At 40.0% G+C, this 27,284-nt stretch overlaps 1 protein-coding gene across 4 annotated transcripts in view; it reads left to right on the top strand.

Moving 5' to 3' along the window:
• The window catches only part of F8 (coagulation factor VIII), a 124,131-nt gene that overhangs the window by 19,128 nt on the left and 77,719 nt on the right, over positions 1-27,284 (top strand). For all 4 annotated transcript variants that reach the window (XM_019627624.1, XM_019627625.1, XM_019627626.1 and 1 more), the window contains 7 exons: positions 819-941; positions 6,487-6,699; positions 11,644-11,712; positions 13,604-13,720; positions 17,083-17,304; positions 19,516-19,777; positions 20,074-20,245. In XM_019627624.1, coding sequence (XP_019483169.1) covers positions 819-941; positions 6,487-6,699; positions 11,644-11,712; positions 13,604-13,720; positions 17,083-17,304; positions 19,516-19,777; positions 20,074-20,245 — 1,178 coding nt within the window. The remainder of the gene's footprint in view (positions 1-818; positions 942-6,486; positions 6,700-11,643; positions 11,713-13,603; positions 13,721-17,082; positions 17,305-19,515; positions 19,778-20,073; positions 20,246-27,284) is intronic.

The raw sequence follows: 27,284 nt of genomic DNA, 5'->3' as shown, positions 1-27,284 counted from the left end.
TCTCACACACACACACACACACACACACACACACACATTCAAGAAGAGCAAGTCTTCTTGACTCTTCCTACAGAACAAATCCCAAGTCTACTTACTTCTTGTAAACTCCAAACTCATCCCAGCCTCTGTGGCCTCCAAACTCCTACCTGTTATGTTCCCTGCCTACCTCTATACCCATATTTTCTATTACTCCCTTGCTCATTCACTGTTTCAACCACATGTTATTCAACTAGGCCAAGCTTATTCTTGTCTCAGGACTAGTGCATTTGTTGCATCTGTTTTGAAAGCTCTTCCACCAGATCTTTGCAAATCTTGCTTTTTTTTTTCATTAGTTCGTTCTCTGCTCAAATGCCCCCTCCTCGGAGAGGCCCTTCCTGACCACTCTATTTAAAGTTTGCTCGACCTCCTGCCTTGTCATTTTCTAGGACACCACCATCTTGTATAGCATTTGTAACCACCTGAAATTTTCCTGTTTGTTTCATTATGCACTTAATGTCTCCCCAGAATGTGATCTCCATGATCTGTCTTGTTCACTACTGCACCTCCACTGCCTAGGACAGTTCCTAGAATATAGTAGGAACTCAACTAGTATTAGCTGAATGAATGAATGCATGGAATGAATTGCCAGCACTCTGTCCTCAGAACAGCAGTTGAGCTGGTGATAGCAATTTATACATTCATTCATTGAACTACCACTTTTCAACAATAATCACAGGGATATGCTTCTATACTGTGGCTTAGACCATTGCTTTCATAAAAACGGGTTTCTGGGTGTGCCACTCTCCCAGTGACCTTTGCAGAACATCTCATTCCTGCAGGTCTGCTGGGTCCTACCATCCGGGCTGAGGTTTACGACACAGTGGTCATTACACTAAAGAACATGGCTTCTCATGCTGTCAGTCTTCATGCTGTTGGTGTATCCTACTGGAAAGCTTCTGAAGGTGAGTCACATTCCCTCCTATTGTCCTGTCATCTAGGGACAGAAGAGCATTGAGTACAAGGTCTTGTAACTAGTAGAGTCAGCCTTCAAATCTAGGCCCACTTCATGGAGTTAAGAACATTGTCATTTGAGTCTAATCCCCCAAGTTTTGATTTGGTCCTCTGTTCTCCCTTGGGGAGCCAGGCCCTGGGTCCTAAAAATTCCACTCCATCTGCCTTCCTGTGCCCAGAAAACTTGCTAGGGAGGATCAAGCCTCATGGTATGAAGGTGAAATGGAATTCCCCTTCTCCTTCCTTAGATTCTGACTTTCCAGATATTTCTTCTTCCCCTCCCCCCAATTCCTAAATAGGAATGCCACCGTGTGATGAGAGCCAATTAGCAGAAGCACAAGCTGATCCCATTCAAACAAACAAACCGCCTGTTTGGCCACAGTCTCCACTTCATCAATCTTCTCCTTAACCTTCACAATGCAGGAAGGAATTAAAGACAGTGCCACAACTGACTATGATATCATCTAGAGAGATTATGGCATATAGAGATCAAGAAGATTCAAGAAACTTGTTCATAAATTATTGGAGCACATGCCCTATGTTGTTCAGCCTAACTGTGCTTACTTGCTGACTGATTTCTCATTCTGGAATTGGAAGGCCTTAATGGTCTGAGTTGCACGTGTGAGGCCAGGGCAGACCTGGCTTGAGGAAAAGTGACAGGAGGGGGCCAATGGCATACAGGAAAAGTCACCCCACGTTCTGGCTGGAGCCTGGCTGGCTACTTTCATGAGGTTTCTCCAGTTGGGAGCTTCCAGAACAAATCTAGGGGTGTTTTAGGGACACCAGGTTTCTCACAAGTTTGCAGCTACAGGCTGAGTGTAGAGATGACTCTTTCACACCCTAAGCCAGGTCAGGTCTGGGAAAATGGACTTTCTAATCTCTCACACGTGCATCCACAGCAATTCTGCCCAGGAATAACCCAGTGAGACGATGGCCTAATGCCCATGCAATTTCTGGTCCTATCACGGACCTTTGTGTGTATATTTTATGATCTAGAAGTTCCTGGCCTCCTTAGACTAGTCCAGGAGCCCCAGGTTGTCAGTTAAATCTGTGATGATGATGTTCAATATCATTCTAGAAGCTTCTTGACCTTTCTGATGTCCTTTTTTAAAGTATCTGATCGAGTATTCATCTGATCTACTAAAAAAATGAGTTGTCTTTTTCTTCTTGATTTATAGAGATACTTTATATATTCTGAATACATATCCTTTGACAGATATAAATATTTGCATATCTTCTAGTCTGTGGCTTGAATTTTCTCTCTCTGTCTCTCTCTCGCTCTCTGTCTCTCTGTCTGTCTATCTATCTATCTATCTATCTATCTATATATAGTAAACAGACATTCTTAAAGTTAATGAAGCATGGAAGTTCAATAGTTAATGAAGCATGAAAATTTGTCACATTTTTCCTTTTATTTTAGAGCTTTGTGTCCTGTTTAAGATATTTGCCAGTCCCAAAGCCATGAAGACTTTCTTGTATGCTTTTTCCTCCAGAAGTTTTATTATTTTACCTTTCACATTTAGGTTTGTGATCCATCTCAAATTGATTTTTCTGTGTGGTTCCCTCACGACATTTTAAAATAGCTTTATTGAGGTATAATTTCCATACCACAAAATTCACCCATTTAAGGTAATTTGATGACTTTTAATGAATTTAAACAGTTGTGCAGTCATCAACAGAATCGTTTCAGAACACTTCTGTCACTTTAAGAATTTCTCTCTTTGCAGTTCAAGCCCCATTCCCACCCCCAGTCCCAGGTAACCACTGACTTGCTTTATATTTCTATGGCCTTGAAAGCCTGTCGTTTTTCTCTCCCAAGCCAACTCTGGTAAAATGTATTACTGTTCAGCCAATAGTTATCCCCTATCCTAGAGTAGGAGGAGTATATTCCTCCCCGTACTGATGATGGGCTTGGCCATATGACTCGCTTTGGCTAACAGAATCTAAAAGCACATGATGTAAGCCAAGATGCTGCACATGAAGTATCTGTCCAAGGAGCCAGAGCTGCCAAACTTTGAGGGCGATCTGAAAGACGGTGTGGGGGCACACAAGCCAAAAAAGTGTCAACTGAAAGTGAGATCAGGCAAAGGATACATAGCTGAGGGCATCAGAGAGTGGGGTGGCATAGCCGCTGAAGAACAGCATTTGGCTTGTGGTGGAGCACTTGTGCCCCACAGCCACTGAGCTATGGCGCTCCATGACTGAGACCAACAAAAATTCTTGTCTTGTGGATTCAGTGTGTGTGTCTCAAGTCCTACCAGACACACAGGAATTTGGGATGTTTTAGCAGGCTAGCTTCTGGGGGCCTAGGCTAGGCCAGTGGCAAGGCTGCCCCACCAGCTATAGGAGGTTGAAGAGAGGATTACCTAGGACAGATGGTACAACAGAGGCTGAGCAGACGGAGGGTGCAGATACAAGGCCATAGACAGACATCAGGGGACACAAAAGGATTCGGGTTTGGGGTGGAAAGTGGAGACCAAAGAGGTTCCCACAGTCCCTTGACCCAACCACAAGGTCTTTGTGTACCCCAGCAGTCTTGGTCACTGAGAGCACATTGCTTGCTGAGATACCTGTCAACTTCAAAACACCTGGTTGCTCATTCTCACAAAGCCCTGGTGTGGTGGTTTTAAAACATAGTAGTAGGTTCCTTGCCACGCCTCCCATCAAAAGCTGGAATCTGTAGTTTTTTCCTATTAATCCACACTGGGCTTTGAACTGCTTTGGCCAATAGTGTATGGCAGAAGTGATGCTATGTGACTTCTGAGGCTGAGTCATAAAAGAGCATGCTGCTTCTGCCTTGGGTGTGGGAACATTCACTCTTGGAGTCCTGAGATGCCCTGCAGGAAGCCTGACTCCCCAAGGTCCCCATGCTGTGAGGAAGCTCAAGCCAAACAGAAATGCCACGTGTAGGTCGGCAGTCCCAGATGAATCCACTTTTCAAGTGATTCCAGCCCAGCTACTAGACATGTGAGTGAAAGCGCCTCCAGAGGATTCCATTCTCAGCTGTTTGAGGAATGCCAGCTGATGCCCTAGACATCATGGAGCAGAGAAGCCATCCTGCCTGTTCCCTGTCTGAATTCTTAACTCACAGAATCAGTGAGCATAATAAAATGGTGGTCATTTTATACCACTACACTTGGGGCAATTTGTTATTCAGTCTTCTCAACGGGAAGCCATGCGATTCCTCCTCAACTTTTCTCTTTTCAGTGTGTATCTCAAGCCCAAAAGAACTTGAGGAAGCTTTGACTGGCTCAAGGGATAACTACAAAATGACTTCCTTTCAGAAGTGGATTTCTGGTGATTTGGTACACTCGTTAGGATGTCTTCACTCAAAAGGCATATTGGAAGCAGACAGGCAGACTCCCTGAACTCTCAAATATCCCAACAGTGTTGTTCCTCATATAAGAGAAGATGAAAATTACACAAAACACATTCTGCTTAGAAGATTCGCAGGTGGCTCATGTATAGGCTCAGATAAGACTGATGGAGGCAGAACTCTTCTAAAGGAAATATACATTCATAGATATGTAAACTTTATAAGGGCTGCACACAATGCTTTTTCCCAAGCACCACCTATGTCACTTGTCTTCACAATCACTTTTGTCTTCATTGAAATATAGACCTTGTGATTAGCAACTTCAGCAGCCCCTGGAATCTCAAGTTCAAGCCTTCACCATTCAGAGCATCACCTCCTATTTTTCCAGCTCTCGTTTTCTCACTACCCACTCCAACAACTCTTCATTCTCATTGAGATCTACCATCCACTGACCCTACAATTTTTTCACCTTCTACCTTGCCCTTTAAGTCTTCACGTCCCTCATTTCCCAGCTTAGATGGCCTGGCACATCACAACCATGGTGCCCTTGCATGCACTCACAAGTTCCTGGCCTCCTTGATCACCATTCTATTCACTTGGCCAAACTACTACCATGGTTAAATCTGTAATCCACCTATGCCACTAGCCATCATTGAATTAAAAATCACACAACCACATGGAGTTGTATCACTAAGTGCATAATACCTCACCTCAAATGGTCCCTCGGTACTGCCTGGCCATCCTACTGCTACCTTTCTCCCAACCCATTCACTGTTCCTCTCCCCAAAAAAACTATGGTGTTTCACACATTCTTGGCCTCTCATCAAACTCCCCATAGCCTTCTCCCAACCTTAGTATTAGGAAAAAGGGTATTCTTTTTCTAATGAAATATTTCAAACATATAAAGATGTAAGAAATAATATAGTAAACAAGCATATACCCATCACCTCACTTTGCCAAAACTTAACATTTGGCCATCTTTGCTTAACTTATTTAAATAAATGAAATATTATAGATATAGTCAAAGCCCCTTCTGTACCCCTCCATGATCCCCTCTCTCCCTATCCGAACATATCCACTATCTAGAATTTGCTATTGACCCACAGTCACATAGATGCCTGAACCACACACTCCATCCACAGGTGCCAACTCACGTTTTTCTAAATGTCCACCAGGCTCTACCAAGCATAGGTGTTGGTCTTCTGTTGATTCCGGATAAAGCCAATTGTCCCTAGCACCCACTAAAAGGGGTGCCCCTATACCCCAGAGAGGCTGACTTTGTAGTGGGTACCACCCACCTTCACTTTGGGTGTGGTCTTTGGCTGCTGAGAGCTTGTAGTAAAAGTATGGGCAGAGCAGCGGCCATGCAGGGGTATTTGCACTGCTCTGTTTGAGAGGTCCCGCTCTCGGATGTACAGATGATGTGGATAAGATGGGGTATAAATGAAGAGCATCCTGAGTGCTTAGAATGCTCTGGAACTCCAGAGACCATTGTGAATCCAGGAAGCTATGGTGAGTTGCTAGAAAAATGTTTCAATAGAAGCATAAGTGTTATGGTCAATACCTTTAATTATTTTCTACTTCTCTCTACTGAAATGACCTAGAAGCAATAGCACTTCATTAACAATGAACACATTAAAACAAACAAACAAACAAACAAAAAACAATGAACACATATAGTGCTCAATGTAGAATAGCGGTACCAGGCTAATCCAGGGATCAGTTTTGACACCACTAAGGATAGGACAGCCAGAAAATATCTGCCCCTGATGTGATCTGCCCCTCCAGAGAGCACCAAGCTAAAAACACTTTAAAAAATCTCTGTATCTTTCCCTTCCCTGCCCCTCACCAGGGCTTATTTAAGAGTCTGGGACAAAGTACATACCCAGTGTATGTTGGTTACGTTGAATTGACTTGATAGGTTAAAATATGCAAAAATGGAAGCAATGAGTTGGTCAGTATGTGGAGGTCTCATTGGGAAGCACTCTTGTTTACGTTAGCGGTCTATAATAATACTAAAACTCCAGAATATATGAGGTTTCTCCCCATTTATAGCTGCTGCAAATTAAGTTGCAGAAAAGCTGTTTCTTGTGTAGAATCTACTGGTGACAGCAACCTTGATATGTTTCTCTGAGTGGACAATGGGCATAAAAGGACAATTTTATCCATTCTTGCTGCAGGTGTTGAATATGAGGATGGGACCAGCAAAAGGGAGAAGGAAGATGATAAAGTCATTCCCGGTGAAAGTCATACCTACATCTGGCAGGTCCTGAAAGAGAATGGTCCGATGGCCTCTGACCCACCATGTCTCACCTACTCCTATCTTTCTCATGTGGACCTGGTGAAAGACCTGAATTCAGGCCTCATTGGAGCCCTGCTGGTTTGTAGAGAAGGTAAGCGTGAGAAAGGGTCGGATTGAGAGGAAATAAGCAAGGCATGCAAACATCTGGGTCTATTCATAAAAGCTAGCATTTCTGTTCTTTCATCTGAAAGAGGTTCCTTTTCCCTAGCATCATGGACGTGAGTCCATGGAAAGGAGAATAATCCAGTTTCTGGAAGGAACAGAGACCCATCCTATGTGGACACAGTGCACTCTAATGGTCAAGAAAAGCCAAACTCTGGAAATAGGTCTCTTTTCTCAACACACTGCTACTTTCTACTTCGAATATCCTGTGACTTTCCTAGCAGTGCCTTTTGCAAATGTTGTATTAGGTTCCTTGACAGCTCCATGGAGATAAACACATCCAAGTGTGTGATCAGCGATGTAGAGACCAGTTTGGGAGGTTAGCTTGTCATCTGTAACCCAGGAGCATATAAAAATCTGAGAAAAGTAAGCATTTATTTATGCTGATAACTTGTTATTCAAAAAATCACCTTAATTTTAATCTGCTTTTAATTTATAGTTTAATAGTATAAATTAAACTAGGGTAGTAAACTTTGCATAATTTAGTTTAATCCTAATTTTTAGTGGTGAAATCATTGTTACTGGACTTTTATTTTGGTCCAGTTATGAATCTGGAAAGATATGGAAGATATAATACTGCATAGCGCCACAATTGTGTGGCTTAAAATGACGACAATCATTTATAATTTCTCATGGTTTTGGGGGGTCTCTCATGAAACTTGGGGACATTTTGACATAGTGGCTTGGAAGACTCAAATAGCTGGAGCTCTCGCCACATGGTCTACAGGGTAGCCAGACTTTTTTCCTTTTAAACAGCATTTAGTTTTTAGAGCAGTTTTAGGTTCACAGCAAAACTGAGCAGAAAGTACAGAGATTTCCCAAATACTAGCTGCCCACACACAGGCACAGTCTCGCTCACTATCAACATTCCCCACCAGGGTGGGACATTTATTACAACCGATGAACCTACGTGAAACCATAAAACTTTTAGGAAACATAGCAGAAAATCTTCATGACCTGAGGTTAGAAGGGTTATGAGAAGACACCAAAAACACAATCCATACAGAAAACAATGATAAATTCGACTTCATCAATATTAATAATGTTTTCTTTTAAAAAAAGAAAAACACTGTTAGAAGAATGAAAAGATAAGCTTCAGACTGGGTGAAAATATTTGCCAATCACATATCTGACACGGAACTTATATCCGGATTATACAATGTGATCTCAAATCTCAATGACAAGAAACAAATGTCAACAAAAAACCTTGCAGCCTAAGAGAAAGCTTATAAGAGTTTATTTGAGCCAAACTGACGACAATTGCCAGGAAGCAAAGTCTCAATGGATTGAGAAAATGCTCCAGAAAATGGCAGTTTTGCTACTTACTTTATACATTAGAATCAAAGGAGGAGGGTTACATGACATCCACTGGTGGTAGATTAAGGGGATGGGAGAAAGCAAAGCAGGGAAATCTCTGGGATTGGACAAAAAGTAAAATGGAGAGACACACACTTCTTCTACATTAGTGGGTACAGCATAGTTAATAGCATTTTACAGCACATAGAGATAGTATTTGGGGAACAAGATAACAATGAGGGATTTTGTAGATTCCCGCTCTGGTGTGGTGGGTTGTGCCCCTGGGTGGTCTGGGAAAAGGTTACTCTGATATTGCCAAGGGTATGTTATCTTAGATGCAAAAAGACAACAGACAGATACACTCACTTAAGGTGAAGATTGACCTTTGTCAAGGAAGCTACAGGCCAAGAATGTGACTTCCCATCATGGCCCACCTTAGTTAGGGATTTTTATGTTCACCCCATCCTATGTGGTTATTTTCAGTCTCCTGAGCTTGTCAGGTTTAACATGTGGCCCCTTTTCTGTCCATACAAACAACCTAATTTTTTAAATGGGCGAACATTTTGAATAGATACTTCACCAAGAAAGATATACAAGTGGCAAATGAGGATGTGAAAAAAATGCTCAATGTCATTAGCCATTAGAGAAATGCATTTTAAAACCACAGTAAAATATTGCTCTATACCTATTAGAAGAGCTAAAATAATAATTTAAAAATTGTCAAGTATGCAGGCAAGAGTGCAGAGCAACAGGAAGTCTCATACATTGTTGGTGGGTATTCACAATCGTAAAACCACTCTGGAAAACAGTTTAGCAGTGTGATATTGTGATTTAAAATTAAAAAGATATATATTTGATCTTCGTCCCATTCCTGGCAGGGCTCATAAAACCCTTGGAATTTCCTCTAATGAAAGTGATCAAGGTGTATTTTATTATGATAATAAGGTGGCTTTTGGAAAGCACCTCAGGTTGGAGGCTGGTTGCCGCAGAGCCAACCATGTGATTAGAGGGCTGGAACTTTCAGTCCCACTCGCCTGACCTTACGGAGGGGGAGGAGGGCTGGAGGCTGAATTCAGTTGCCAATCGCCAGTGATTTAATCAGTTATGCCTATGTAATGAAGTTCCATGAAAGCCCGAAAGGATGGAGTGTGGGGAGCTTCCGGGTGGTGAATATCTGCAGGTGCTCTGGAGAGGGCATCCAAGTTCCCCGCCCTTCCCCCATACCTGGCCCTGTGCGTCTCTTCCATCGCGAGTTTCCTGTTATATCCTTTTATAATAAACTGGTGATCTACAATAAATAGTAAGTAACCTGTGTTTGTGAGTTCTGTGAGCCAGTCTAGCAAATTAATGGAATCCAAGGAGGGAGTTGTTGGGACCTCTGATCTATAGCCAATTGGTCTACAGCACAGGTGACATCCTGGACATGAGATTGGCATCTGAAGTGGTGGGGGGACAGTCTTGTAGGATGGAGCCTGTAACCTGTGAGATCTGATGCTATCTCCAGGTAGATAGGGTCAGAAATGAATTAAATTATAGGACATCCAGCTGGTGTCTCAAAATTGCTTGGTGTTGGGGAAAAATACACACACACACACACTGAAATTGGTGTCAGAATTGTAGGCAGGGTCTTATCAAATTAAACATAAACTTCATTTCCATTCCTGAGTATTATTCTAGAGAAATGAAAGTCTAACATTCACACAAAACCTATACATGAATATTCATGGCAGCTTTATTTGTAATAGCCAAAAACTGGAAACAACCTAAATGTCCTTCAATAAGTGAATGGTTAAACAAACTGTGTGGAGTCAAGGGATTTGTAATAGATATGTATGATATTGGGGGGAAATGGGGCAGCGGATTGGGGGAGGGGGGTTGTCATTTAGAGGGGTAAAAAGTATAACTATTACACTGTGTTGTACAGCTGAAACTAATTCTAAAAAATGTGTATTCCATAATAAAAAATAATTTAATAAAAAAACTTATTGAAAAAAACAACTGTGGTACATACATACCACAAACTGCTACTCAGCAATAAAAAAGAATCAAGTATTGACACATGCAACAAAATGGAAGAATCTCAAAGGCATCATACTGAGTAAGAAAGCCAATCCCAAAAGGTTATATATTGTATGATTCCATTTATATGATATTCTTAAAAATACAACTTTATATTGATGGAGAACAGATCGGTGGTTGCCAAGGGTATGGCTATACACATTTATATATATATATATATATACATATATATATATATATATACACACAAGCTGTATAAATTGTAATACTCAATATATACTGATAACAAAAAATGAATACAAGTCATGTGTATACATGTTTTTGGCACCCCCGGTATACAAATGTACACTTTGATCAACGATGCTCAAGCAGTAGTTCACCACAATCAGAAGGGTCTGGACACTGATGGTAACCACTTTGAGCACCTCTTATAATTGCAGAAGTCAAACGTGATTTGTATTCATCTTTTGTTATTGGTATATATTTACTACTACAATTTTAATAGTTTTTCTTTCTTAAAATGCACATACATTTTTTGGCACCGTGTGTGTGTGTGTGTGTGTGTGTGTGTGTGTGTGTGTGTGTGTAGTGACTGTACATGTGACTATAAAGGGGATAGAAGGAGGGAGTTTGGGGGGATATCGGAACTTTTCTATATCCTATTGGTGGTGGTTTCATTAATCTATACCTGTGTTAAAACCCATAGACTTAGTCACCAAAAGTAAAAGTCAATTTCACTATTTGATCATTTAAAAAATAAGAATTAAAAGGTTTTCAGGTAACTTTACCCGTATTTTAAATGTGTAGGGTGAGTTACTTTCTTCATCTAATCTAACTTTTACTTTCCAAGCATCAAGGGTATGAGAGAGAAAAGGAGAACATCATAAGCAAAATCTTCCTACTTGAAATAAGCCTGCAAAGAAAACTTTCCAATCAAATAAGGAAATAAAATGCTAAGAAAGACAACCGACAAATTCAACTGTTAAAGCATAAAGCAAGATCATTTTTAACATAACAACTTTAAATATTAGTGTACATGGTGTTTATTTAAAATGAGAGTATAGGTATTTAATATGGACAGTTATCTTGCCCATAACTTTTTGTTTATTTACAATTACAGAATAAAAAATGTTAAAAGCATAATAGAATTTCTTTATATTAATTGCCTATATGCACATTTTCCATGAACAGTATGTATGGTTTTTTAATTTTCCTTTTTCTCTTGTATATTTGCTCTCAATACATATATATGAAACATGATTATATGGGTTTTCATTTTGTATGTCTTTTTAATTTTTATAGTAATTCATTTTTACAGTATTTTTAAAAAGTGGTCTGCAACAAATCTGAAATTTAAAACAGTGTTCTTTACCCCGAATAGTTTTAGAAGCACTGGTATAAGAAAGCTGACACCAAAGAAATACTGTTATGGTAAAGTTCACAAGGGACCAGGGACTACATTTGTGCTACTTCCAAGTGGTGAAGTAATGTCTCCTCCTACTGTCAATTTCCTATGAAAGGATTTTCAACAGAAGATAAATGCTCCCTTCTTTTTCAGGGAGTCTGGCCGAAGAACGGACACAGACCTTGCGGGAATTTGTACTACTTTTTGCTGTGTTTAATGAAGGTGAGTGACCTGCAATCTGAATTTGGGGCTCTTGAAAGAAACAATTTTATTAATTTAATCTGGTACTTGAGAATGAGGGCTGCTATTGTCCAGAGGAAATGATTATACAAAGATCATAAACTACATTACTACTCAGGAATGGAGGAGATGGGGATGAAAATGAATTAAAACAAACAAACAAACAAACAGACAGACAGACAGGGGCCGGCCGAGTGGCGCGATGGTTAAGAGCTGGCTTGGGATGCCCAAGGGCCCCGGTTCGGATCCCACATATGAGGGCCAGTGACACTGCCCTCCTTTAAAAAAAAAGTGTTGGGGTGGCCGGTTGGCTCAGGCGGTTAGGGAGCAGTGCTCATAACACCAAGGTTGCCGGTTCGATCCCTACATGGGCCACTGAGCTGCACCCTCCACAACTAGATTGAAACAACTACTTGACTCGGAGCTGATGGGTCCTGGAAAAACACACTGTTCCCCAATAAAAATCTTTAAAAAAAAAGTGTTAGTACTTCTGCCTCCTCCTCCTCTTCCTAATCATCACATAACTAGCCACATGATCATCTTTTCTCCCCTTATCCTCCTATATTGCCATCTTCTGAATTGAGGCCCTCATCATCTCTTTCCCGACTAGGGTCCTTATCTTTTTGTGTCCTCTGAAACCCCACTATTACTATAGCAGCCAGAGGGAGCTTACTGAAACGCGAATCTGATCTTTCCACTCCAGCCTTTAAAATCCTCATGGCAAAATACAAACTTGTTCACAAAGAGGTGCACAACTAGTTCCTGATGACCACCACGCTCCTTTCCCTGGGTCACCGTGCAGGCTCCAGCCACACTGAACATGTGTGTATTTCACCCAAACATGCCATGCTTTTTCTGTATCCAGACCTTTGTTTCTGCTGTTTCCTCTGCCAGGAAGCCTGTTTCCACCTTCACACCAAGGGAGCTTCTCCTCCTTATAGTCAGGGTTAGATGCCTGCATACATTTCCACATCTTGAATATCTTCCTTAGCACATTAAATCATTATTGCCTGCTTTATTTAATATTTATCTTCTTTGGCCTCATGTCTTTTCCCTTCAGGCAAAGTGAGGCTTCTTCTCCTCTCTGCTCCTATAATGTCCTCTTCTCATCTCTATGACATCACTCTTCACTCTGTATTATACTTGTCAGCTTCTCTGTCTACTCAGGCTAAACTGTAAGCACTTTGAAGACGGAAGCTGCCTTCCTCTCTGTCATCAGTGCCCAGCACTCAGTAAATATGTTTGGATGAATGAACAAATTAGGGGATGAACAGATCAATGAACTGATGAGAATTCCCCCAAAAGTTTGGGTGCTTCAGAAAGTTTCAGCGTTAGCTGCCAGTCCTTCACACAAAGGGCAACTTCAAGGAGCTGCTGCCCAATAATGATATTTACAATGCTTTCATTCTTATTAATTTCAGCGAAGAGGTTGGGAAGCTTTCGGGCTCTTGGGCTTTCATTACTACACGCTGCATAAACAATTAGGACAGGGACAGGAACTGACAGCTCTTTCCTGTGATGATTCCATCTGCTTCCTTTCTACATAAGCTAATAATGAATAAAACAACATCCTCATGACGCAAACTAAATATTCTCCCTTCTCCTAGTTATCATTTGTCATTATCCCTTTCTACCTACTGTCATGGACAAATACAGGGAGAGATAATCAGTGTGAGCAAGAAATGTCTGAGCTTTGTAATTGCCTTCTTCCTCTCTTACTGACTTTGAAGGCAGTCATCCATTCAGACTGTGCTGACAAAAATACTTCAGGTGTGAAAAGTCTCTGCCCCACACGAGGGAGGGAAGGAGAAAGGGAGGGTCAGTTATGAGACAGACACTTAGCTGACCCTACATGTGCATCCTCTCTCATCAGGGAAAAGTTGGCACTCAGAAACAAATGAGTCCTCAACACAGGCTACGGACCCTCCATCTGCTCAGGCCCAGCCTGAAATGCACACAATCAATGGCTATGTAAACCGGTCTCTGCCAGGTATGTACACTCCTGTTCAAGAATCCTCAGGGCCTTCAGTATTCACTACCAGAACTCTTTTCTCCGGTTCTCCTCAGATAGTCCTGCATCCCAGAGGAAAGCCCACTGGATTCTGGTGCCTTGGGGACCTTAAAGTACAATCGGTGATTCCACTTGCAGCTACCTGCAAATGAAGGCCGCCCATGTACACACAGCTCCCAGAAGAAAAAGCAAAAATGCTTAGAACAGGAGAGAACTTGTCAAAAACTCTAATCAGTATTTTCATAAAGATTTCAGCTACTACATTAATAAAGTGATATTAGGATTCTGTGAAAAAAAGTATCAAAACAAGAATGTGCTCACAAAAATTAGGAATATCATGGTCAAAATACTTAATAGAAGGTAGGTAGAATAGCGAAAAACTCCCAGAAAGTAAAACAAAGAGATTGAGAATATATTTTAAAACAATTTTTTTAAATCAAAGGAATGATAGAAGAAAGTGTTAAGAGTGAAAAGATTTGAGTCTTTATATTAAAATTCCCCAATAGGATAAATTTTAAAAAAGATCCCAACACAAAATTATGATTGTGGCACCTGAAACTAATTTTAAAAAATAATAGGGCTGGCCGAGTGGCGCCTTGGTTAAGAGCTGGCTTGGGATGACAGAGGGCCCCAGTTCGGATCCCACATATGTGGGCCAGTGACACTGCCCTCTACAGCTAAGATGCTGAACAACAGCTCGACCTGGAGCTGGGCTGCCATGAGTCACTGGCGCTAGCGTGGGCTGCAGCCCCTGCTGCAGTGGGTTGCCATGGACTACCGTGTGTAGCCAGCAGCTGCAGTGAGTGGCCGTTCAGAAGCAGACGACTGCTCTGCCTCACCCGGGAAGAGCGCAATGATGGTGCCAACTTGGGCCAGTGAAGCAACGTCCTCCACCACTAGACTGAAGAACAAAAGGACAGCAACTAGTCTGTTCCCCTTCCCCCAATTCCCCAGCGCTGTTCCCACCCCCCAATTCCCCAATTAAAAAAACTTTTAAAAATAATAAAATAAAATAAAATAGAACACATTTTTGAGATAATCAGGAATATCTGGATATGGACCACATATCAAACAACTTAAATTAAGAAATTACAAAATTTTGTTGTGATAATAGCACAATAGTTATGGTTTTTAAATGCCAAAGGTGCATTCTAAAGAATTTGTATTGAAATGACATGATGTCTGGGATTTGATTTAAAGTACTGCTGGGAAAAAAATGTGGAAGGGGGTAGTTGTACTAAGAATGGCAAAATGTTGATCATTATTAAAGCAGAGTGATGAATATTAGGTCCATGGGTGCTTGTTCTGCTGTTCTGTCTTTGCTTGTGTATGTCTGAAGTTCTCCAAAATAAACAAATATATATATTGCAAATGTTAAAAAAACTGATTGTGGAATTTCAGAGGACAAAGAGATGATATTTAAGCTTCCCCTGGGAGAAAGCGGTCACATACAAAGACACGAAAATTACACTGGCAATATAATGGAGCAATACCTTAAAAGTTCTAAGGGAAAAGTTACTTTCAAGCTAGAATTCGTAGCCTAACTATGAATGAGCTTTGGGGAAAGAATAAAGGCATTTTCAGAAATGGTAGCCCTTAGAAGCCATTGAAGATGTACTAAAGTAAAACTAGAGAGTAAACCAAGAAAGAGGAAGTTGGAAAATTCAGAAACCCAAGAGAATAATGAAGGACAAAGAAAGATATTTTCTTCTTAACTCTTTTCTCTATTTTCCAATAATTCTATAATGAATATGCATGATTTTAGAATTAGAAAAGAAATTAACTATCAAACATTAAGCCCCTGCTCTCACATAGCTGATAACAGAATAGGGAGAAGACACAGTAATCAAATCATAGTAATAAATAGAAAATTACAAACCAAGAATTATTCTGAAGGAAAATTACATCATTCTATGCAAGCATATAATAAAGGAGACTGGTCTAGACTGGGGAATCAGAGAAGGCTTCCCTAAGGAAGGGTCATTTAAACTGAACTTTGAAACAAGATGAGGAATAGGGAAATGAGGTGACGTGAGCTAAGACTGGAGAGGTATCAAAGTTCAGCCATTCTGGGCTGTTAGGCCTTACTGGAGAATTTGGACTTGATTCTACATGGAATGGCAGCCAATGAAGAGTTTCAGACTGAAGGATACTATACTCAGATCTGAAATGCAAATGTATCACACTACTTTCCTTGTGGGTGAAAGGCTTGGAAAGGAGTATGAACAGATGTGGGAAGACCTCTAATAAAGGAGCTATTCCAGTGGTTCAGATAAGAGATCATAGTAGCTAGCTAGCTTGGATTAAGATGGTGGGGGTAGTGATGATGGTAAAAAATAGATATATTTGAAAGTGTCAGGAGCTCAAACAGGAGACAGCTGTGCCCTAGTAGTTAATAGTGTGAGATTTAAACATACGGTTGCTTGGGTTCAAATTTGAGCAAGTTAATTAACCTCCCTGGGCATGAATTTCCTCTCCTGTAAGAGAAGGATGATGATAATAGTTTCTATATTCATAGGGCTATTGTGAGGACTGAACGAGTTAAAACTTGTAAAATACTTTGGACAGTGCTTGACATAAGACAAGTGCTCAGTAAATATTAGTTATTAATTACAGTGTCATCACTGGTGTTGTGACACTGGAGGCAAGCATAACATCACTTGCATAACTGAATGCAGGATGGTGCCAGTCACTGAAATAAGAAACTCTGGAAGACGATGAAGTAATGAAGATCTCAGATTTGGTTTTGGACATGTGGGTCTTGTGAAATATCCAGAAGAAGATATTGAGAAGTTGATTGTATGAGTCTAGAGTTATGGGAGATGTCTGAAACAGGAGAGTTATCAGCATATGGATGATAATTAACGCCATGAGAATGGATGATGTTCTTCAGGGAGAAAATACTGATTAACAAGAGAATAAGGCCTAGATCTGAGCACTGAGGTGATCTATCATCTAAAGGATGAGTAGAGAAGGAGTGATCAGGAAATCAGACAGAAGGAGCAGTCTAAGCGACAGGGGAACAACACCCAGAGAAGTGTTGGCATAGAGGCCGACAGAGGAGAGAATTTTAAGAAGGAACAAATGAAAACTGAAAAATGAAGGTGCAGATGAAGACTAAAAAATAGCAATTGGATTTAGCAATGTGACAGGCATTGGTGACTTTGCCAAGACCTGTTGGTTTGACATTACCTCACATTCCTTGGAGAGTTTGGATAATAAAATTATCCAAGTGAAGATAATAAGTTTATAAGGTCAATTTGTTCATCCTATCCTAGGAAATGTTTTCCATTTCAAATTCTCTACTGCTTGACCATAGTTATCTTATCCCTACATTACAGGTCTGATTGGATGTCACAAGAAATTGGTATATTGGCATGTGATTGGAATGGGTACCACCCCTGAAGTGCACTCAATTTTCCTCGAAGGTCACACATTTCTTGTGAGGAACCACCGAGAAGCCTCCTTGGAGATCTCACCAATAACTTTCCTTACTGCTCAGACACACCTGATGGACCTTGGCCAATTTCTACTGTTTTGTCACATCTCTTCCCACCAACATGGTAATATCTGTGGATCTTAAAAACTAGTATTATAAATACCCAGCTCTCCTTTTAATGTAAGTCATTGTCTACTGTGCAGTATAGGATTATGTTAGTTAAACCTCAACTGAGATTCCCTAGTTGCCAGTTTTTAGAGTAGAGATTTGACCTTGAGTATAAGAGGGCTTGAATATTAGTAGTAGTGGTGAAGTTTTAGTTAAATCCCTGCGATAGAAGTAAGGGAGATGGTTTAGAAATAAATGGGATGGCAAAAGTGAGGGGAACAGCATATTATTGGTTTTCCAGCCTGATCCCATTAACTAGGCTTTAATACTGTGGAGAGAGAGATGGCAGGTCATAGCCAAACAGATGTTTTATGAGAAATTTAGGAAAATGGAATAAAACTGTACTGCCTAGGTTGTAACCACAAGGGCTTCAGGATATCAGTGGAGATTCCCAGAGCAATAACTAGCAAATACAAGAGGATATTGCAATGCTCAATATGGTACACCAGACACTGGTGTATGTGGAGGCAATCCGCAGACACCTGGTGGGAGATAGATGAGAGCCATTCGGGAAACTCAGAGCATGGCAGGGGGTCATGAATATTAAGAGAAGCAGTATGGGAGTTGGTGAGTGTATTTGAGGCCCCACAGGAGGTTTTAAGAGACTACTTGATGGGGATTTTGCAATGGGTCAAAGGTCCTGTGTAAGCAAACTGGAACAATGGTATCTCTAGTTTCAAATTATTGTTAATGTGACCTCATTTGTGGCTACAGACTGTGGAAATTGATACTGCATGATCGTCTCACTCCCATTTTTCTTCTTGTGTGTTTATTCTGCTCTTAATCAATCTGTCAAGCCTCTTTGTCTTCTCCTCTGTTGTGGCCTTTGAGGGCTGTTGGAGGAGAATATGAGAGAGGCCTAACCTTCCATGTTCAGCAGCAGCTGTTAGTCCTTATCTCTAGCATTAACCCTCTCTTCAGGTTCATTGGTTGCCTTGGCAAAGAGCTTTGATCTTGCTATGCATCCACTATTTTCCCCTCATGTTCTATGAGTGACGTTGTTTCAAGTCTTCTGTAGTGATGCAGAATAGGGACCTCTTTTGCTCACCTGTTATATAATATTTATGAAATGTTTCACAAGACATGGGGGGACAAAGGGTTTCATACTGGGCGAGTAACAAGAAGTTCATCCTACAGGCACAGAGGAATAGGTCTTTTACTCGTATGCAGGTTGGTCATTATCTAGTTTGAGCCTGATTCAATTTAAGAGGAGTTTATTTCATGTCTTGTTTTGTTTTATTCTTTCTGACCACTTGTTTTCACTGTTTTTAATCCTCATTTTTCAGAAGAATGCTTTGTTTTATTGGACCTCAGACAAAATCCTTCATTTTTAGATCTCGAATAAATTGTGTTTAAGGCCACATGAACCCAGGCTAGTTGTTTGCTGCTCCTGAAGTCTGCCCTGTTCCCCATCATCCAGTAAACAGCTCCTCCTTTTAGTACTGATCTTCAAAATAGCCCTATGGCATAGACAGGGTAGGGATTATTACCCATGTTTTATAAAGCATAAAGATGAGATTGAGATTGTTGAATAGACTTGCCATAGGGCTGACAACTCGTCACAGGCAGATGTGCTCTTAAAATACATAACATGTTTCTTCTATTTTATGTTTTCCTTTGTGTTTTTATGAACTTGGAATGTGTCTTGACATTTATATCTACCCTAACATTTTTCCTGACAAGCTGTTATTAAATCAATGTTTTGTGTCATACTTCACTGGAGTAAATACAGAAATCGTTAAGTAACTGTGGAGATAGGGAGTTGGTCTGACCCAGGCTTCCAATGCTGAAGATATGAAGTTCCTCAAGTCTCCCTGCTTATAATTTGTGAGTTGGGGAGTGATAGTTTCAGAGCTAGTTCCAGAAAGGAAATAGTCATATGTATTATAACAGCAAATTAGTGAGTCTCGAAAGGAGGTAAAACATGTATTGAAGGAGAGTCAAGCAGAAGGAAAATGGTGACTGCCAAAACCACAGGAAGAAACCAGCAAGTACCAGATATGGGGAAGGTAATCCATACAGAAGAGTGACAGGAAAGGGTATTGCCGTAGAGAAGGAAACACTTAAGAGAGTGCCGTGAAGGCCCAACGAAAGAGAAGGAAGTCATAGAAGTTAAGGCAAGAAAGTCTTGAAGGAATCTGACATTGTTTGGTTTGTCTGACTCCAGATGGTATGGAAGCTTATGTCAAAGTAGACACTTGCCCAGAGGAACCCAAACTACGAAAGAAAAATATTGCTGAAGAAGACGATTATGATGATGAACTTTATGACTCTAACATGGACATTGTCAGGCTTGATGATGACTACTCTCCTCCCTTTATGCAAATCCGCTCCGTTGCCAAAAAGCATCCTAAAACTTGGGTCCACTATATTGCTGCTGAAGAGGAGGACTGGGACTATGCTCCCTCAGTCCCCACCCCCAGTGACAGGTAAGTACTTTTTGACTCTTGCTACTATCTCTCCCCCATACTCAAGAGATTATTTCTAGTTATTCAAAACAACAAATCCTCAAGTCATGTTTAGGGTAGGTACTAGTATGGAATCAAATGTCAAGGGCATTAATATGTTTGGAAACTAAAATAGCTAAGCATCAAGGATGCTTGTATTTTTTTGCACTCTTTTCCTAGATTAAGTCATATCAGCTGTTTTAGAGTTGGATTTTAGCCAACTGTCCTCTACCTAGAATTCTGCATTCCAACCTCTCATCTTTTTGTGTTTCATATAGAAGTTATAAAAGTCTATATTTGAACAATGGTCCTCAGCAGATTGGTAGGAAGTACAAAAAAGTCCGATTTCTGGCATACACAGATGAAACATTTACAACTCGTGGAGCTATTCAGTATGAATCTGGAATCCTGGGACCTTTACTTTATGGAGAAGTTGAAGATACACTGTTGGTAAGTTGAGTAAAAGTAAGGTTGGGTAAGAAGAAAGAGTCTGGAGGGTTTTGAGTTTCTTAAAACTCTCATAATTCAGTCTTGTTTCTAATGGGCATTATCTTTTAAAAATTATAAATTACAGATTATAAATGTGTTTAAATATGAGTATATAGAAAACAAATTTAATGCCACCCATTAAACCTACCATACTCTTTTGAAATACTCATTGTTTAGACTTTGATACATATCCTTCTAAAACTTTCCCCACCAATTATATGATATAGGAATTACCAAACTATGGCCTGTGAGCCAAATTTGGCTTATAGTCTGTTTTTGGACAGCCTGTGAACGTAGAAGGATTTTATATCCTTAAAGAGTTGTAAAGAAAGGAATAATAATGATAAGAATATGTGAAAGATCCAGATACGGCTCACAAAGCCCAGAGCGTTTACTAACCAGCCCTTTCCCGAGAATGCTTGCTGCCCCTTGATATAGGGTATAAGAATGCTCATGCTGCAAAGAACAGAATACTCAATGAAGAATGGTTTTTAAAAAATTAGGGGTTATTTTTTCACAATCAATTTGGAGCTAGATGGTTGGTGGGTCAACTCAGCAGCTCAAGGATGTTACAAAGGACGCTATTATACATGTGGTGTTGAGCAGGACACTGCACACTAGTTGACACTACATGGTGGATAGCAAATACCGTCACTATGCCAGCCACCAGGAATAGAAGTCCAAACACCTCTGCCCATTGCATCTTGGCATTGGAGTCACCAAGGAAGACACAACACAGTTAGACACTAGATGGAACAATGCTTTTATTCACAAAGAGAAGAGACATATTAGAGCAAGATCAGCACCAACAATGTGCATGAGTACCCCATGGCAAAGAAGGTCTCCCCCAGCAGCTGATGCAGGGCAATTTGCCTATGTGCACCCCTCTCATGCTGCAGCAGAAGGATTCCAACACTCCCCTGTGGGATCTGAAATACTGAAGGCTAGGGGCATGCCTAAGGCCCACTGATGCACATGCTCACGCAGACCAAAGGAGCATTCATTGAGAATGAGACAGGGAGATATTCTCACACAAGGTGCAAGCCTGGAGATATTCTCACACAAGGCTCTGTGGGCTCTTTATTTCCTAACAGGGAAGCATTCCCGGCCCAAGGCCCATTCTTATGTAGCCAAGCAGGGGTCAAAAGGCTGTACACACAGACAGCATGGAGTTTTGTTAGATACTGCCAAAATGCCTTCTAACAATTCTGTATCAAGTTATACCCTCTCCTAGAGTATACCAGTGCCCTTTTCCCCAACCATTGACAACAATATATATTATAAACCTTGAGAAAGTTTTCTAATTTGATAAGCAAAAGATTTATATGTTGCCTTCATTTGCATTTCCCTGGTTAGTAGTAAAATTGCATAGTGTTTCATGTTTGTTGACTTTTTACGTGACACCCTCTGCGAAATTGCCTGCTTATAAATTTTGTCCAGTTTTCTATTAAAATGGTCATCTTTTGGTTATATATTCGAAAGACTTTATGCATTATAGATATTGGCACATTGTTATTTATCTTTTAAATATTTTTCTCAGTCTGTCACTTGTATACTTTAACTCCTTTATGATGTTTTTTGTCTTACAAAGATTTTTTATCTTTATGTAGTCAATCTTTTATCAATCTTTTCATTTATGTCTTCTGCCTAGGCATGTCTTCACCACCTCCAAGAGATTATAAAAATAGTCTACTATATTTTATTCTTTTACTTTCATGGTTTTATTTTTACCATATGCATTTTAATTGCTTTGGAAGTTACTTTTGGGTGTAGTGCATAGTGTCAAATAAGGATTCCTCAAATGGCAGCCAGTGGGCCCTATCAGTTCTTTCTTCACTAATTTAAAAATGCCTTCATCAAACACTACATCCGTAAAATTTATTCTTTTTATGTGATGTTATCACACTATTTTAATGACTACAAGTACTTGTAATACATTTTGATATTTGTTGGGTAGGTCTTCCCTCATTGCACTTCTTCAAAATTTTAATTAACTATTCTTATACAATTTTTCTTCATAAATTGCATTTACCCATTTTTAGATGCTAAGAATAATTCAAAAGGTAAAAAGTGTATACATAGAAAAGCAAATTTTCATTTCTCTTAGACTTACAATTCCATAGCCTGACAATCATTGCTGTCAGTTTTTATATTCCCATCCAGAAATAGTATATAACTGGGGTGCAAAAAAAAATGTGTACACATGACATGTATTCATCTTTTGTTATCGGTATATATTGAGTATTACAATTTTAATACAGTTTTTTCCTTTCTTAAAATGTGTATACATTTTTGGTGCCCTTTGTACATATACATGTACATGTTTTACACAAAGTAAGAGTGCTGTGTAAACTGTTCTGTACCTTGACTTAAAATTTTTTAACAATGTATTTTGGATAACATTTCATATCAAGATATATAGATCTCCCTCATTCTTTGATTTATGCAAGTTATGCTTTTGGATACCTTGCTGAATCCTAGTGAGCTTTTCTTTTCATGTAAGAATTTGAGGATTATTTCTTATCTTTTATATAGAAAATTTCAAACATATTCAGAAGTACAGAAAATAGTAAAATAAACTTCTTTGAACCCATCACTCAGCTTCAAAAGTTATCAACAAATGGCTAATCTCATTTCATCTATAAGCCAACTAGTCCTAACAGGCATCTATAGAACAGTTCACCCAACTTCAGTAGAATATACATTCTTCTCAAGTACACATGAAATATTTTCCAGGATAGACCATACATTAGGCCACAAAACAAATCTCAAAAATTTATAAGAAAATGAGAGTCTAATACCCCTTGTGAATATAGATACAAAAATTCTCTACAACACATAAGTAAACCAAATCTAGCAACATTTAAAAAATTTTATACACCATGATCAAGTGGGATTTATCCCAGGAATGCAAGGGTGATTCAACATATACAAATTAATGAAATACACCATAGCAACTGAATAAAGAACAAGAAGTACATGATTATATAATAGGTGTTAATAGGTAGAGAAAGGGGTTTGACAAACTCCACTACACATTCATGAGAGAAAAAAAATCTCAGTGAACTAGCAATAGAAGTCAAGGTCCTTAACTTGATGAAGAACATCTAAGAAAAATTTATAATATGATGAAAAACCAAATGTTTTCCTCTTGAAATTGGGAACAAGTTAAGACATCCTCTCTTGTCACTTCTATTTAATATTGTACTGGAAGCCAGTAAAATGAGCCAAACAAAATGAATTAGGGGCATTTGGATTAGAAAAGAAGAAATAATACTGTCTTTATTTGTGGATAACATGATCTTAAATGTGGAAAATCCTAATTAATATACTAAAAAGCTATTAGAACTAAGAAAATAAGTTCAGCAAGGTTGCAAGATACAAGACGAATATCAAAAAATAAGTTGTATTTCTCTATATATTTCTGTATATTCTTATCAATGAATAACCTGAAAATGAAATTAAGTAAACAATCTAATTCACTATAATGTCAAAAATACAATAAAGTAATTTGGGATATATATAACAAAAAAAAGTACAAGACTTGTACACTGAAACCTACTAATCATTGCTGAGATAATTTAAAGAAGATCTACATAAACAGAAAGACATGGTATGTTCATGGATTGGAAGAGTCAGTTACTCTTAAGACTCTTCCAAATTTATCTATAGATTCAATGCAATCTCTATCAAAATCCCAACTGACTTTTTGCAGAAATTGATAAGCTGACCCTAAAACACAAATGGAACCGCAAAGGACTCCCTAATAGACAAAATAATATTTTTTTTAAAAAAAGAACAAAGTTGGATGACCCACACTTCTTAATTTCACACTTACCACAAAGATACAGTAATCAAAAGTGTGATATTGGCATGAGGATAGATATATAAATCAATGGAATACAATTGAGAGTCCAGAAATAAACCTATATATTTGTGGTCAATTGACTTTTGACAATAGTCCTAAGACCAATCAATGGAGAAAGAACAGTCTTTTTAACAAAAAGAGCTGGGACAACTGGATAGCCACATGGAAAAAAAATAGAAATTTGGCCCCTTCCTTACACCATACATAACCATTAACTTAAAATGGATCAAAGTCTTAAATATAGAAGCTAAAGCTGTAAAACACTTAGAAGAAAATATAGGAGTAATCTTTGTGACCTTGGATTAGACAATGGGGTTTTTTTTTTAGATATGACACCAAAAACAACAAGCAACAAAAGAAAAAAAAATAGATAACTGGACTTCATCACAATTGAAAACTTTTGCACTTTGAAGGACAACAACCAGAAAGTTAAAAGATAACCCATGGGAGGGAAGAAAATAATTGGAAATTGTATATTGGATAAGGGTCTAGTATCCAGAATAAATAAAGGACTCTTACAACTCAATAATAAAAAGACAAAGGACCAAACTGAAAAATGAGCAAATGATTTGCATAGACATTTCTCCAAAGATGAAATACAAACTGGCCAATAAGTACATGGAAAGATGCTAAACATCATTAGCCATCAGGGAAATGCAAATCCAAACCACAATGAGATACATTTCACACCCACTAGAATGGTTATATTCAACAAGACAGATAATAATAAGTGTTGGCAAGGATGTGGAGAAATTGGAACCCTCAAAATTTCTGATGGAAATGTAAAATTCTGCAGCCACTCTGATAAACAGTTCACCATTCCTCAAAATGTTAAAAATGGAGTTACCATGTAAGCCAGCAATTCCACTCTTAGACATACGAGTATACTCAAGAGAAATGAAAACATAGGTCCACAAAATCTTGTATATAAATGTTCATAGCAGCATTATTCATAATAGCCCCAAACTGGAAAGCATTCGAATGTTCACCAGTTGGTGAATGGATAAACACAGGTCGTATATCCACATAATTAAAATACTATTCAACAATTAAAAGAAATGAACTAATCATGCATGATACAACATGGATGAAATTCAAAACATTATGATAAGTTAAGGAAGTCAAACAAAAAAGACACATACTACATGATGTGATTTATATGAAATATCCAGAAAAGGCCAATTTATAGAGCACAATGTATATTTGTGATTGTCACGGTCTAGGGGTGGGAGCAGGAATTGACTGCAACCCAGCATGAAGGACCTTTTTGGGGTGATAGAAATGTTCTAATTCTGGATTGTGGTGATGATTGCAAAATTCTGTAAATTTACTTTAAAAATCATTGAATGGGTGAGTCACTTAAAATGGGTGGATTTTATGTATATAAATAACACCTCAATAAATATGTTTTAAAAATGGACGGAAGGCTCCAGTCAGGATGGCAGAGCAGGTAAACACTGAGATTACCTTCTCTAACAACCACATCAAAATTACAATGAGACTACAGAACAACCACCATTTAGAATTGCCTGAAGTCTAGCTGAACAGAAGTTCTATAACTAAGAATATGCAGAATAGACCATGGAGCCTGGTAGGAGGGGTGGAGATACAGAACGGGCTGGTCCCGCACCTATGTGTGGTGGTTAAAAAATCAGGAGGGTTATCTCAGCTGTGGAGGTTCCCACCTGAGGACCAAGGTATCCCAGCCCCACACCAGGCTCCCCAGCCCAGGGTTCCAGTGGTGAGGAGAGAAATCCCCACAACTTCTGGCTGTGAAAACCAACAGAGATTGTGGCTGAGTGAGACAGAGGGTGGCTGGAGTCGCGGGCATTCCTCTTAAAGGCCCAGCACACAGACTTACTCACTGATGGACTCACTCGCTATGAGCTCCAGGGCTGGGGCAGCAGCCTGAAAGGCGCCAGGGACATACAAAGAACTAGATTGTTGCGCTTCAGGGTGAGAGCTGGAGCAGCAGTTTTCTCCCAGACAGAAGTGCTGGTACAAGCCATGATTTCTTTGTTGAGCCCTCCCCACTCCCAGAGTGCAGACATAGGCGGCCGCCATATCTGAGTTTCAATCAAACTGGCTAAATCAGTTCATTTGCTGGCCCTAGTGATTCTGAGATCCTGCCCCACCCAACTTGTGGGCCCACCCAAGCCACTTCCAGTGGCTTTTCCATACAAATGGCCTGCCTTGGCTCATGCCACAGATATTCCTAAAATTTCTCAAAGGTTCACAAACCCCAAACAAGCAGCATCTGAACCTCAGAGTGCCCTGTTCCCCTTGCTAAGCATCCCCAAGCCCAGCACTAGCAGCAGCTGGCCTCAGTTTGCAGCTTAGCCTCCCTCTCCCAGGTACTTTCAAGCTCAGCACAAGTGGCAACCATCTGCAGATCACTTTGTAGCTCATACCAAGTGGCCCCAGGTAGGGCACATTCAGTGGCTAAACTTGGCCTGCAACAGGGTCCCTCCCAAGAGGCCCTAGAACCAACACACCCGGTGGCCAGCTTCAGACCACACCAGAGCATCACCCAACCACCTGCACAAAGGGCAGACTGGGCAGGCATCAGAGCCCTGCTAAAGTGAATCCTGCTCCGTAGGGTCAGCCCCTAAACAATAGCTTCTCCAATGTAGTCACAGCCAGTCCTCACAACCAGTCAACCTGAGAACCAATCCCTCTTATTGATGTGCAAATATTAGGTCATTGGGAAAGTCATGAAGTATTTTTCTGTATTTCAATGCAAAAATGCGTCATGACTTTCCCAACGACCCAATAGCAACCAAAGCTCAATCACAATACGAGGGCACACAGTCTACACAAGGGACACCCCTGGAGCACCCAGCTCATGTGACCAGGGGACTATGCCACTGGGCCCCACAGGACACCTAGTACATAAAGCCACTCTACTAAGACCGGGAGACATAGTAGCCCTACCCAATACATAGAAACAAACACAGGGAGGCAGCCAAAATGGGGAGACAAAGAAACGTGTCTCAGGGCCGGCCAAGTGGCGCGATGGTTAAGAACTCGCTTGGGATGCCAGAGGACCCCGGTTCGGATCCCACATGTGAGGGCCAGTGACACTGCCCTCTACAGCAAAGACGCTGAACAACAGCTCAACCTGGAGCTGGG

Source organism: Hipposideros armiger, unplaced genomic scaffold (genome assembly GCF_001890085.2).
Source record: "Hipposideros armiger isolate ML-2016 unplaced genomic scaffold, ASM189008v1 scaffold_738, whole genome shotgun sequence".
NCBI lineage: Eukaryota > Metazoa > Chordata > Mammalia > Chiroptera > Hipposideridae > Hipposideros > Hipposideros armiger.
This window is presented reverse-complemented; position numbering and strand designations above follow the sequence as displayed.